At 40.2% G+C, this 13,519-nt stretch overlaps 1 protein-coding gene across 7 annotated transcripts; it reads right to left on the bottom strand.

The window, feature by feature from the left end:
• Window positions 1–2,564: 2,564 nt before the first annotated feature.
• Window positions 2,565–13,518, bottom strand: CBX3 (chromobox 3). 7 transcript variants are annotated; one of them, XM_027639124.1, is made up of 7 exons: window positions 13,404–13,518; window positions 11,809–11,859; window positions 8,490–8,633; window positions 7,895–8,037; window positions 6,189–6,354; window positions 4,752–4,846; window positions 2,565–3,232 (listed from the first exon to the last, which is right to left on the bottom strand). In XM_027639124.1, the coding sequence occupies exons 2-7, from the start codon at window positions 11,830–11,832 to the stop codon at window positions 3,106–3,108; spliced, it is 699 nt and encodes a 232-aa protein (XP_027494925.1). In that variant the 5' UTR covers window positions 11,833–11,859; window positions 13,404–13,518; the 3' UTR covers window positions 2,565–3,105. The 7 variants fall into 7 exon arrangements, with proteins under 7 accessions (XP_027494925.1, XP_027494924.1, XP_027494927.1 ...); XM_027639123.1 differs by lacking the exon at window positions 11,809–11,859 and adding an exon at window positions 9,877–10,026 and having other exon boundaries at window positions 13,404–13,517; XM_027639126.1 differs by lacking the exon at window positions 8,490–8,633 and adding an exon at window positions 9,877–10,026 and having other exon boundaries at window positions 13,404–13,448.
• Between the last annotated feature and the right edge of the window lies 1 nt (window position 13,519).

Raw genomic sequence — 13,519 nt, 5'->3', positions numbered from 1 at the left:
CCTGCTCCTGTGCTTTCAAAACTTGCTTCTTGAAGTACGTCCATCCCTCCTGGACCCCTTTGTTTTCAAGGGCTGTGTCCCAGGGTACACTCTGAACTAGTCTTCTGAATAGGCCGAAATCTGCCCTCCGGAAGTCCAACGTAGAGGTTTTATTGACGGACCTCCTTGCATCCCTGAGTATTGAAAATTCTATTATTTCATGATCACTGTGTCCCAGACATCCACCGACCACCACATCTCCCACCAGCCCCTCTCTGTGAACAGGAGGTCTAGTAGGGCTCCATCCCTGGTAGGCTCATTTACCAGCTGGAGCAGGAAATTATCCTCTATACACTCTAGGAATCTCCTAGACTGCCTCTTCTCCGCTGTGTGGAGTTCCCAGCAGACATCTGGCAGGTTAAAGTCACCCACGAGAACAAGGGCTGGCGATTTTGAGACATCGACCAGCTGCTTGTAGAATAATCCATCACTCTCTTCATCCTGATTGGGTGGTCTGTAACAGACTGCCACGAGGATATCAGCCTTGTTGGCCTTCCCCCTGATTCTGATCCACAGGCACTCAACCTTATTGTCACTGACTTCAACTTCTACAGAGTCAAGAGACTAACATATAGAGCCACCCCTCCAGCTCCCCTACTCTGCCTGTCCCTTCTGAAGAGCTTGTAGCCACCCATGGCAGCACTCCAGTCATGCGAGTCATCCCACCACGTTTCCGTGATAGCGACTACATCACAGCTTTCCTGCTGCACGATGGCTTCCAGCTTCTCTTGTTTGTTACCCATACTGTGCGCATTGGTGTACATGCACTTCAGCTGGGCTGCTGATTTGGCTCTTAACTTGGGCTGTCCACCCTTGGGCTCCTTTCTGGAGAGCCCAGTTTCAACCTCTTCCCCCTTCAAACCTAGTTTAAAGGTTTGTAGGGAACTTTGGGTGCAATATTATTGTTTTTGTGTTCTTTTGTTGCTCTGCCAATACACATATATCCTTTAATAAAGGGCTGTTATCTTTTTCTTTCTCCATATTTCCTCAATTGGAGCCTCTTAATTTCCGATTTACAACTGCTTGGAGGGAGAGCTTGGTCGTCCTCATAACTCATCCTCCTTAGCAAACGCTTCAGTCTCATTAAACTCAGACAACAATATAAATTGTTTTTGAAACTATAGTTATAATAATATTTTGTGAAACAGTATCGAAAGAACTTCAAGCGCAGGCTGAATTCCTTCATTTACTCCTCAGCACACCATGAGGGTTTCCAGGACCACCCATCTTTTTTTAATCTTCTAAAAAAAGATACTTGGGAAACATCAACTGTATCACCTTTGAGAAGGGCCACTAAGTTGGTCACAGGGCTGTAGTATCTCTCTTGTGAAGACATGCTGAGAGAGTCAGGGTTCAGCCTGGAGACGAGAGGGCTCCAGCAAGACCTTAGAGCACCTTCCAGGACCTAAACAAGGCCTACAAGAAGTCTGGAGAGAGACTTTACAAAGTGACAGGAAAAGGGGGAATGGCTTCAAACTGAAAGAGAGTAGGGTTAGATGAGATATTATAGCAAGAAATTCTTTATTGTTAAGGTGATAAGGCACTGGCACAGGTTGCCCAGCGAAGTTGTGGCTGTTCCATCCCTGGAAGTGTTCAACACCAGGATGGATGGGGCTTGGAGCAACCTGGTCTAGTGGAAGGTGTCCCTGCCCATAGCAGGGGTGTTGGAACTAGAGTATCCCTGAGGTCACAAACCATTCTATGATTCTATGACCCTGACAGTGTATTATGGGATTATATTTTTTAGTTGAAACTCTAAATTAAGGATAATTCTGAAACAATCTTGGTCATGGACATATAGAGGCACAGCTCAAGGCAAACTATACCATGGTAGTCAAAACACAAATAAAAGAAGGTGTGTAGATGAGAGCAACTGAAAAGACGAATGGCAACTGGAGAAAGAATGGTAAAAGGCAACTTCCCTGCCCCTCAGTTCCCCACCCTTTACTTCTGCTCTTCTGAAGGCATTCTCCAAGCAGCTGATTATAGGACTAATTTTAAAATCCAAACAGAAACAGAAACCACATCTTTTGTTCCAAGTAACATGACTTAAGTATCTTCATTTAAATATTCCATTTTAAGAGTTGAGCTATGTAAGTATTCTTCCTTCTGAACTAGCACTAGCTACATTATTGCCTCCTATTAAGACCTGAAATTAAAGCAAAGGCTAATGCTGTCAATACACATCAAATATTTCCTAGTATCCCTGCAGAGGTCACTTGGCCTTGGGACCAACTGCCATACCTAACCCGTATGGTTGCTATCCCTGACTTACCACAGGTATCCAAAGCACATTCATTTCACGTGCCCTTCCTGCCTGAAAAGAACTACATCTCAGGCAGTATTCACAAAATAAAAATATTAATAATCAAAACCTGGTGCTTTTCTGGAATTAGAGAGTGGCATTGGCGTAATATTAATAATCAACCTACCCCCAAAAAAACAACTTACAATTAATATACTACAAACTGAGTTAAACATATCAAAAGTTGGGAAACATACTGCTTCAAAAAAGTCACAGCCTATCAGTATAAAGGAAGAATATAAAACTATTTTATTGACCACTGTTCACCAGTATTTACAATAAAGTAAACAATATAAGTAACAATATAATAACAAGTCTGATAACATTCAAATTACTACAAAGTTAGTTTTCACCTAGTCTTCTGAAGACCAAGCGATCCCAAATACTAAAAAGAATGACCCTAGGGGTTTAAAGGGCTAGGTTTGGGTAAAGAAGATACATGCACATCAATAGTACAGAAGACTACAAAACATCTGTGAGTTTGTTTAGACATTCATTATGATCCTGTAATAACTATGGAAGTTCATCCATGTTTTATAAAAGCTTTTACCTAATATGGAGGAAGTAGTAGTATCAAATGCTCTCTTGTGATAAATGAAACAAGTTGCAGAAAGCTTTTATTTACTTGCTGTTGATGCAAAACATACTACTTCAAAAAAATATCAAATTCGAAACTTGTTAGAATGTATGCTTCTCACATTGCTAATAAACCAAACTTCAGGTTTTAATATTCTTATATATAAAAAAAGCAATGCAAACAATTATTGTGCTTCATCTTCTGGGCATGAATGCCAAGTTAGTCGTTCTTCATAAAAAGCGATAACGATCTGAGGACACTCCTTGTTAGCGTCTTTGGCCAGCACCAGATCTGCCTCATCAGAGCCTTTCCTGATGTAGAAGAGAGTGGGATTTAAGAAAAAGCAAAATCATTAATTCAAAATATTCAGCAGCTCTTGACAAGTCCTAAGTTTTAAGAGAATGTCAGCTAGAAATTGGTTTCCAGTATAGCTTTCACTACAGCTACCAAGAATTTCCACGCTAATGGTAATGACAAGGTTTCATAGCTCCATCTTCCTTCCCTTGCCGTATTTTTTCTGTTGGAAATGAAAAGGCTTTTCAAAGGGTACCAATTATATAGTTACATACTGTAGTACGTAATGAAACAAGTAAAATTTGGTTAATTTTGTCTTTTAAAGACTAATCAAAACTTCAAAGTGAGGCTTAAAAATAATTAGCACCAGTCTTAAGAGGTGGTACTTACATTTAAATTATATTTACTGTTTATGCAAGTAACTTCCTGTATTCATACTGCTATTCTTGATGCTGTGTTGGGGTAACAAAACAAACTTTCCAGTCTGACATGCTTCAGATTCCATTTTTAAGTGTATGCTGCCTTTACGAGTCAGCTTTGTGCATACACAGTCATATCTATGCATCTTACCTATGACCAATTACGAAAAACTAATCAAATGCAATGGAACTAAACAAAAAAAAAAGATTCTTTTTTGTCCTCCGAGTCTGATTTTGCCAATTATCACTACAGAAATTCAAACACTCATAATCTTTGTTTTGCAACTGTCCTAAGTTTCACATAAAATTTATAGCGAATTTGGAAAGGCAGAAGGGAGACAATCTCCTAAAGCACTAATCTGCAGCAGTCCAGGCAGGTCACATGACAAATCATGTCTCTGGAGACCACTCAGTTTGAGTCCATTCAGAAAATCACATCCTTCTCAAAGGCTGTGGAAAACTGTCCTTCTTATCCCATCACTTAAAGAGATCTGACCCCTAGCAAATGTCAATTCAATTTCTTGATTTCTCAACTGCTAGAAAGTACTAATTTTATCCCATTTGTTCAAGAAATCCTTCTGTCAATACTATGTTACCCATCCTCCCAACAACACAAACTAGCCCATAATGGCAAGCCTCTCCATATTATTTATTCTTCATCTCCACCTCTGCTTCTTCCACTACTTGCTTCCAGTTCCAGTTTGCTGCATGCAGAATAGCTGGCACTATGGTTGGTTAAATGGTTGGCTATCCAGCAGCTGGCTTCTTATTGAAACATATAAAGCTGTATTCCTGCCTGCCATTTCCTCAGCAAGAGCATTGCCAAGATCCAGTTTTTCCATACAAATGCCAATTTTCCCTTATTTTATGAGAAATTACCTTTCAAATTTCTACTTCTGTAAAACTAAACTAACTGAAATGAAAGATATTTTGGGTTTTGAAGGAAGAGGGATTAAGTACTAACTGAATATAGAAGGCTTGCTCTTCTAAGAATACAAGACTAATTAGGAGACCACCAGCTTCTCTGTCTTACTCCTGAAATGAAGTTGTCTCATGAGCCTAAGTGCAACTGCTGCCCTCTTGTAACATGTATAAGAACTGTGGATGTAAGACTTACCATTTCATGAGGAACATAAGCTCTCCACTGCTATCCGTAGCCCCAATTATCCGCTCAGGAGCAAGACCCCTTGCAAACCCTCTTGGTTTATCAACCTATTAAGTCAGAATATAGTTATCTAGTTTAAGATGAAATTCCATTTTGCTGCTAGATGCATAAATTTTTGTACAGACATATATGTATGTGTGTATCAGAAAAAAAAAAAAAGTCTTAAAAAAACATCAAATCTATAATTACATATTATTGTCAGAATAGGACACTGATTTTTTCATGACCAATCTTCAGGCCAAGTCACTTAGGGTCGTAACAATGAAAGAATTTTACTTCCATGTTTCCAGCATTTATTTATGAAAACACAATAGATGAAAAAAGTGTTCTAAAATCATCATAGCAGACAAACAAACAAGCATGGTCAGTAAAAGTAACAAAAGCAGCAAAGCAAAAATGCAGGCCTGGAAGTGGGAAAACCGCATGCTTTTCAGCAAAATAACAGGTTTAGGTTGGTTTAAACCAACAGCAAAACTCTTGGGGAACACCTCCACTCTTCTTGGCTCACTGAGATCACACTGGTGACAAGAAATATCACAACTATTTCCTGTGTTAGCTCCTTTAGAGATTCACAATACTCGTTTAGAGACAGTGGCCACTCTGTACCAGATGAAGCCACACAACTGACTCCATACAGAAAGTAAAATACTCATTGTACTATTCATCAGCTATTCCTTCTGATACTTTCCAATCCTTTTGACAGTAACCACATGTCTAAGACTTGTCTTCATACACGAAAATGGTTGCCAACACCAGCGGTTTCAAACTGCTAATCTGAAAGTTTACAGACAAAAATGTTAACTATTGGAACGCCTTACTACATGTGCATTATTTTGTACTTAGCAGCACTAAATGTGTCATGTTGTTCACTCATTTGTATTGCAGAAAAAATCCACACTTTCAGAAAAGGTAGGTTTTCTGCAGTCACGCTTTCTACTCCCTCTCCACCATCGCATCTGGTCCTGATATAAGTAACTGATTGGTCTTCACATTTTGCCATCTTGCGACTCACCTATTCAAAACCATATGCTAAATACAAAAGCCAAACATCTTGGACCTTTTGCTCTAATACAAACTGATCACTTAACACCATTAATTAATAACTCTTAACCAGACTTACTTTCAATTATTCAGTAAGTGTCATGGGACAATGCAAGAACTTTTAATCATCATGTCACTCAATCATCTTTTACTTACCATTTGGACAGTCTCATTAACCACAATGAATGTATATCCTTTTCAAACCACAGTTCCAGACACTGTGCGATTTTTACACTTTTAAATCAGTGTTCAGTCTCATTCTCAAAGTCACAATAGATTTTTTAGGAGATGGAGAGATAGGGAAGAAATGTAGGGGGAAAAAAGCTTAGCACATTAACATATACTTACAGAATCACGTTTTTTCTTTGATTTACTATCATCAGATTCGCTATCTGACAAAGATTTTCTTTTGGCACCATCTGTTTTTTCTTTACCAGCTTTCTGAGAGTTCAAAAAAGCTTCAATTAGCTCTGGACAATCTAAGTTCTCTTCAGGTTCCCATGTGTTGTCAGCACTGAAACATACAAACATTTATGTAAAACTAACTGCATGGCTTCTCTTAATTTAAGCAAGTGAATTTTGTCTCATTATATAAAGTAGGTTTCTTAAACTCTAAGGATGTTTATCGAACCCTAAGGATGTTTATTGTGCCATCTTTAGTAGCCTTCATGTACTGCAATTGATGACTGAAAGGAGTATGCTCAAACAGTGTTGAAAAACAATGTTCTTAAAGAAAAGATAGCACAATAAGCAGCTCTATTAACTCCTATGTTCTCAGTGGGATCATCAGAGTAAAACAAGCAATTCCCACTCTACGAAAACCTATCTGCCCATTTACACTGACTTGCTTCCGTGGTTCCTCTAAAGACTGTCCACGCAAACAAATCATGTGATACAAGCACTAAAGACGCACTCACAGGGAACAAGGTGTACACAACACTTGTTACAAACAATTGAAATATATATATATATATATATATAAGCTTCCAGATACCAGGAACACTCTCTGAAGTCTCTGAGAACTGAAAACAACTATACCTGGAACTATCTTCCTCCTTCTGTTGACTACAGGAGGTAACAAAGGTGGGCAGAGCTCAGCACTGCACGTTTCAGTGAGCGTGCATTTTGTTAACTAAAAGTTTAACAAGTTCCTGCAACAACTAAGCACCTCATCAGAAGTACTCACGCACACATACTGCCACAGTGCTACTGCACAAGCAGGATATCAACTTTTAATAAATTTTTTTCCAATACTGTAACAAGTTCAAATAAGACCCTCAATTACGAAACACGTGTTTGCATTTATATATTAATCACCACACACATTTCAGGTGCCAGAGAGCACAATGTTGCAATGCAATAATTTTGAGAGGTATGCAACAAAAATTAATCACTGCATATGTAACCACTTATGCTCAAATGTTGGGTGCATTGCCTTTTCTGAGCTAGTAAAGCAAGCTGCCATGAAGTGTCACTGGAAGGAGAGAAGAGGCACAACTGCATTTCTTCTTAAACAATCAACTTTATAAGTCCACTGTAAAGTTCTTGTGTACATATGTAAGTCCTGGGCAAGACACTCAGAAAGGCAACCATGCCACAGAGTTCCTTAGGTAAATTTGCTAATTTGAGAGCAGTTCAGGAAAATGAATAATAAGCAAACTATCTGCTTCAAATTCATTGCTTCAGAGCTGCCTGCAGTTTGAATCCCTGCATAATTTCTTACTCAGAAGTAAAATTCATTCCACTACATATGTAACAACTGTCATTCTAGCTTACCTTGATAGATATTCACAGAACCTATATCAGAGAGCAATCACTAAGGACCTGGTTAAAGTCCTCAACTATTTCATGTAGCACAAACACTGAGCTACATTATCTTCTATTTTATTTTCAGACTTGACTGTCCCACCTGAATATGCATTTACAGATGTCCTTCCCTCAAGGTTCTTTCAAGTGGATCCCCATCACCCAATCTCCTCTCTGTACAGTTATCTCAAATAAATGGTTCGTGTTTATCATTCTATCAGGAAAAAAAAAAAAAGGAAATGCCTTACTCTGTAAATCCTTTCCACTTCAAGAAGTATTCCACCTTTCCATTTTGAACACGTCTGTCCAGGACCTTCTCTACAACAAATTCTTCAGACTCTGCCTCTTCAACTTTTTTACCTTTGCCATTCTGTTTCTTTCCCATTTTGTGCTACAAAAGAAATTCAGAATGGCATTATTAATTCTTTTGCTTTATATGGTTACTTCACTGGCCAAATCCAACTTTGCTCAGTAAACAGCAACGAATCATGTACTTATTAACACTAAAGCCAGAAGCTCAGACTCCTTTTACGTTAGTGCATGTGGTCAGGTAACCTGAGCAAGACATATTAATGTTTTGGGTTTTTTTTCAGCTGCTTAATGAGATACCCAACACCAGTTTTTAAAAAGATTAAATTTTTTGTCCACATACTCAGTGACTATACTCCCCTTATAAATTTAATTCTCAGTCCTACATGCTCAAAAAATTATGAAGCTTCTAAAATTTAACTCTATGCCTGTGAAAAGGCAGAGGGCAAGGCAGAAATAAAGAAAAGAAATAAGAGAACTGTGAAAATGAATAAAACAGAAAAGAGATGGTACTCAAAAAAAGGTGGTTACTACCCGTTCCAAAAAACCAAGGAGAAACTGATGGCAGGGAAGTTTATAGCGTAGTGCTACAATAAGCAAAATACTCAACAATAACCCGTAACTATTGAACAGGACACATGCTAGGAGCATTCCATTACTGCAGTTTCTTCCACGCACCTATGTAAGTTACAAAGATGTGTCACAAAGGTGCATAAATTTAAGACTGCTATCCTTAAGTACAGCTGTTAACACATTAATGAAACGTTGCTAACTTAAAAAACCTTGTTTCAAGTTTACATTTGATGTTTCGAATAATATTAAGTTCTTAAAATAAATATTACATCCACATCATCCTCAAGGCATTCCCAGTTTAATAAGGCACAATCAAATCGTAGTAGAAGGACACATTTCAGAATTTCCTTTTTGTAGTCTCAAAAAGGTTGGAACAAGCCTATCATGTTGTGTCACATTTCTGGAGGACTGGCAGACCAAAATCATTCTGCTTGCCATTTTGGACCACACCTTATAAGGAAATGGTTAAAGCTGCAGCCATAAACTTTTAAGCTCTTAAAACATATAGTCATGCAGCCACCCTAAATCAAAGAGAACTAAAGCACTTTCTATACAACAGAAAGCAGACAAGCAAAAACCACAAAGCACCTTTATTTGCTTGATGGCCTGTCTCTATTCCTCTCTATAACTGATGTTGGTTAGTTTGAGAATATTGCAATTTGGGAATTTTCAGTTTTTTAGACTTCATAGAATTTTATCTTGATGTGGTGAAAGGTAAAAAAAAAAAGTATGTTAGACACAAAAAAATTGTCTCATTTTTGTAAACTGAAGATTTGAAGATGATTATCTTGCCAAAGCCCTGTCTTCGTACCCTTTATTCATAATTAATTTTTTCCCTCCCTCCCTCTCTCTCCGAAATAGCTTTACTCTGGGTTAGCAGCCCATAAATTGAAGGTGCAAATGACAAAGAGGAGAAAAAGTTTCTAGTTTCTTATTGAAACAAGAAGTATCTGTATAGATTATACCTTACATGGCAATTGTTTTGATTTGGAAGCATAGAAGAGAGATTATCTAGAACAGAGTATGTATTTCCAATTAGATTTTAACTGCCTGCATATCCCAGGTGTATTTTGACCACAGCATTCATGTCTGAAAAGTGTCAACTTAAGCACACTGGCTTTTTTTTTGCCTCCACAGGAAAAAGAATGCAAGACTGAAATTGAAAGGAAATAAAACGTGAAGACGTCCAATGCTTCTATGAAGGCAGCTTCTTTCAAGAAATGGAAATGTGAAAAAGAGAAAGGGGTAGAGATGAGGAAAAGAAACAAACAATAAAAGAAGCAGAGGAAAAAACAACAACACAGTAAAAGACAGACTCACTATACCATAGTAATAACATTATAATTACTGGTGATGAGGCAAGCAGGCTACAAGTGGGGAACATCTCCATCTGTATTCTCCGTTGGACTAAAATTCTTTGATTCAATGGAAGATTGTTTTCTGGTACTCTTTTCGGCTTCACTAATTCTTGTCACTTAAAGATCAATGTTTTGGATTTCTGTATCAAAGCAACAATTTTTTTTTTTACTTTCTAAGACTTAAGTATATTAAGTATCTTCCACAGAAGAAAATTAATGTCATGGGGGTCTGTATTTTTTTTCTTGAAGTGCAATAAGAAACAACAAAATCAAGACTATGCTGCTTTTAGTATTAAAGATTTAACTGGGTCTCGTGCATCAGCACTAATCTCCAAACTCTTGAACTTATTAAAATAATACTTGGTTGCAGAGCCTGCAGAAATACTGAACATGTTAAAAAAGCTGTACATTCTGAGATTATACATGCCCATGCAAATCTCAGCCCACAAGTGAATGTGATATCTGACTGAAGTTAAAGGGTACTAAATGTCCACTAGGCCCCTGAATCTCCCTTCTCTGGGGTTGTATGATATAAGCTGTAACTTAGGCACTTGACACTGAAGGCTTTTCTATGGCTTGTTTCCCTTTCTGCATTCAGAAGTCACATGTGACAGAGATGCAGAGCTACGGATAACCACTCTTTCTTTTAGGGGCAAGGTTAAAACACTGAAGTGACACTGTGGTGTATGGTTTTAACATACAAGAGGTAAGGAAATCAGAATTACAGCTCTAGGGCTACCCTATCCCCTAATACATTTAGGTTTTGCATGCAAATACATAATGAAGCAGAATTAGTTACAGTTCCCATGGGAACCGTAACTGATTTTCCTGACCTGTGCAGCAAAATTCTTAACGACATCAAAAGATTAAAAATTCTGCATTCATAAATTTTTTCCTTTCTCTGAGGCACCCTCCCCCCAGGCTGGCTAACTCTTCTCTTCCTCAAGTTAGGGATAAGTGGTCAATCAATTACAAACAGAAAGTTCAGACTTTCACCCAGGTGAAATCCTTTAAAATAGCTTGTTATCATACAACATAGAGGAAGAACTCCATTGCACCTCTAAGCCAGGAGTTAATACAAGTTTTTAATACATCTCAAGCTGAGTGAACTAGTAATCATTTCAGTAAATTTAAGAACAGGCCTTTTGAGTTCGTTATAAAGCAGTTGTTCTGCTATCCAAATTTTGAATTGTGCATGTATATTTTTTTCCTTACTTCCCCACCTCAAACTCAGATGTATCTCACACTATACTTTTTCAGTTCTGTTTTTCACAAAACTATGTATCATCATTAGTTGAATGGTAACCAGCAAACAACTGCCCTTAGAAGTCCATATTTTAATGTCAAGCAAAGCTTTACAGGACTTGAGATCCATGAATGCATCATTAAAATGGTCCAGGAAGGGTTGACATCTGATAATCTCTGCTCCTATGAAATTCAAAGAAACTGTTATTTGTTAAAAATCATTTCAAAAGGCATCTTAACTATGCCACATAATTTCTCAATAATATTACTTTTCATCTGTAAAAACTGCCTTTTCTCAGGCAATTAGTTTTCTCTAAATACACTGGCAGAAATTAAATCAGTACATGATTTCAATTTTATTTTTTACATGTATGATGAATTACATGGTGTGCTGAAAGGAAGCTAAAAAAAATCCCTAGTATTTTCTACTGTAGGACAGATGAAATAGTACAGAGTCCTTTCACACTTTCTTCCCAACATGTCTCTTAAGAAATGGCAGATTTATTAAAGCCAATGTCGTTTCTAGTAGCCTTACTTTCTGGATCTGAAATTTTGGTCAGAATAATGCTGGGGAGGGGAGATGTGGATGTATCTTTTAAATGGAGATGCCAAGTTATAGGTTTGAAGAAAAATATGTTGATTAAATCCTTATATACTTTAGGTGTGCATGAACTTACCAATGTAGTTTTATTGGAGGCCATTTTTATTGCAGACTTGCAGAGCTTTTACTAGAAAAATGCATGACAATTAAAAGGAAGTTTGCATAACTCGAAGAAAGGCATCCCAAGACAAACATGGTCCTTGTTCCAACCCCCATGTATTCACTGCATATGACATTTCTTATACAGATTAAATCCAGAACAAAAAGTAGGTTATTACTTTGTCTGGCATAACGCAGGAACGCACCATTACACTAGCCAGGATAAATGATACTGACAAGGTGGTAGATAGGGTTAAAAAAGGTTTTTCCCAAGGCCTTCAAAGGCTTAGAGATGTTTCTAGGGAAAAGGGGGAGGACCATCAGGGATGCTTATTTCCTTAAACCCAACAGAACAGGATTTCAGATTCTAGCAGTTGGAGATATACCTAAAGTATATTAACTGCGAATCCGGTGGGGAACAGCTACATATCTGTGGTGTAATGAATCCCCCACTAGTCTTGCATGGTAGCAAATGCTTATAAACAGCAAATATTTATCTTAATGCAACTATAACGTTGCCTTCTAATTCTCACGTTTGCAAGAGTTAAGGTCCTAGAGCAATATTAACTCAGCTAAGCCATACATACGACATAATTAACCTATGCAAATGATGTTGAACGCAATTCATTCCCTTTTCCATGTCATTTCTCATACCGGCCAGATCCTTAAGCATGTATTGTCCCCACCCCCCTGCGAGCTATAGAACTGTTAGAATTCCCCATTTGCCTGGGCAAGGCAAAAGAGAAAAGTCCTTCAAGGCCAGAATACCTCCCGGACTCAGTAATCCCGCCCAATCCTCCCCTTGACAGGGGAGGTGGATTTTGGCAGCAACATAGGCGGTGGGGTAGGCGAGGTGGGAGAAGGGCAGGGGCCAGGGCCCCAGCGCGAAGACTCTTGCCTTGTGTCCCCCCTCTTGAAAGGCAGGAAAAAGGGGAAAAACCCCCAACAAAACCAGTAACAAATCCTCCGTCAGAAAACAGGCAGCCCTGCGGAGGCCTGCTGGGGGCGGCTGCGCCTCGGGCCTGTGGCGGGCGAACATGAGGCCGGCGGGGCCGCCCCGGGCGAGGTAACGGGGCCGGGAGAGGGGGCCCTGGGCCACTCCCGCCCCCGCCACCAGGGCCCCTTCCACGCCGTCCCCTTGCCCCCGCCCCGCCACGTTTCTCCCGGGCCCGGCAGGGACGCAGGGACGGCCGCGGGCCGGCTTTGTCTGCCGCGCTGGTGCTGGTGCCGCTGCCCCCGCCCCCGGCGCTGCCCTCCTTCCCCGCGGCGGCAGCGCCCGCGGCTCCGGGGGCCTCCCTCCCTTCCTCCCTCCTTCTCTCTCTCCCTCGCCGAGCGGGCGCCGGGGCCGCGACCCCCCGGCAGCCCCGCTCCGCCCGCCACCCCCCACCGCCAAGGAAGCGGGGGTAGAGGTGGGGGGGGGAGGTGGGTGGGCTGCGCTCCGCATGTCCCCGCGACGGCCCGCAGCAAGCCGTAGAGGGAAGAGGAATCAGGGAAGAGGACTCGGGAGCGGGTGGGGTGGAAGGAGGCGGCTGCAGCGAGAGAAAATAGGGAGAGAGAGAGAAGGATACAGACTTCAATGGCGCCCAGCCGCTTGGGTCTCCCGTCTCCTCCTCGCTCCCGCCCTGCGCGCACTGAGCGGCGGCGGCAGCAACAGCGACATCCGCGGGGGGCTGAGGCAGCGGGTGGGG

Source organism: Corapipo altera, unplaced genomic scaffold, assembly GCF_003945725.1.
Source record: "Corapipo altera isolate COAL_440 unplaced genomic scaffold, ASM394572v1 44, whole genome shotgun sequence".
Taxonomy (NCBI): Eukaryota; Metazoa; Chordata; class Aves; order Passeriformes; family Pipridae; genus Corapipo; species Corapipo altera.
The sequence above is the reverse complement of the archived record's forward strand: the minus strand, read 5'-3'. Positions and strand labels throughout refer to the sequence as shown.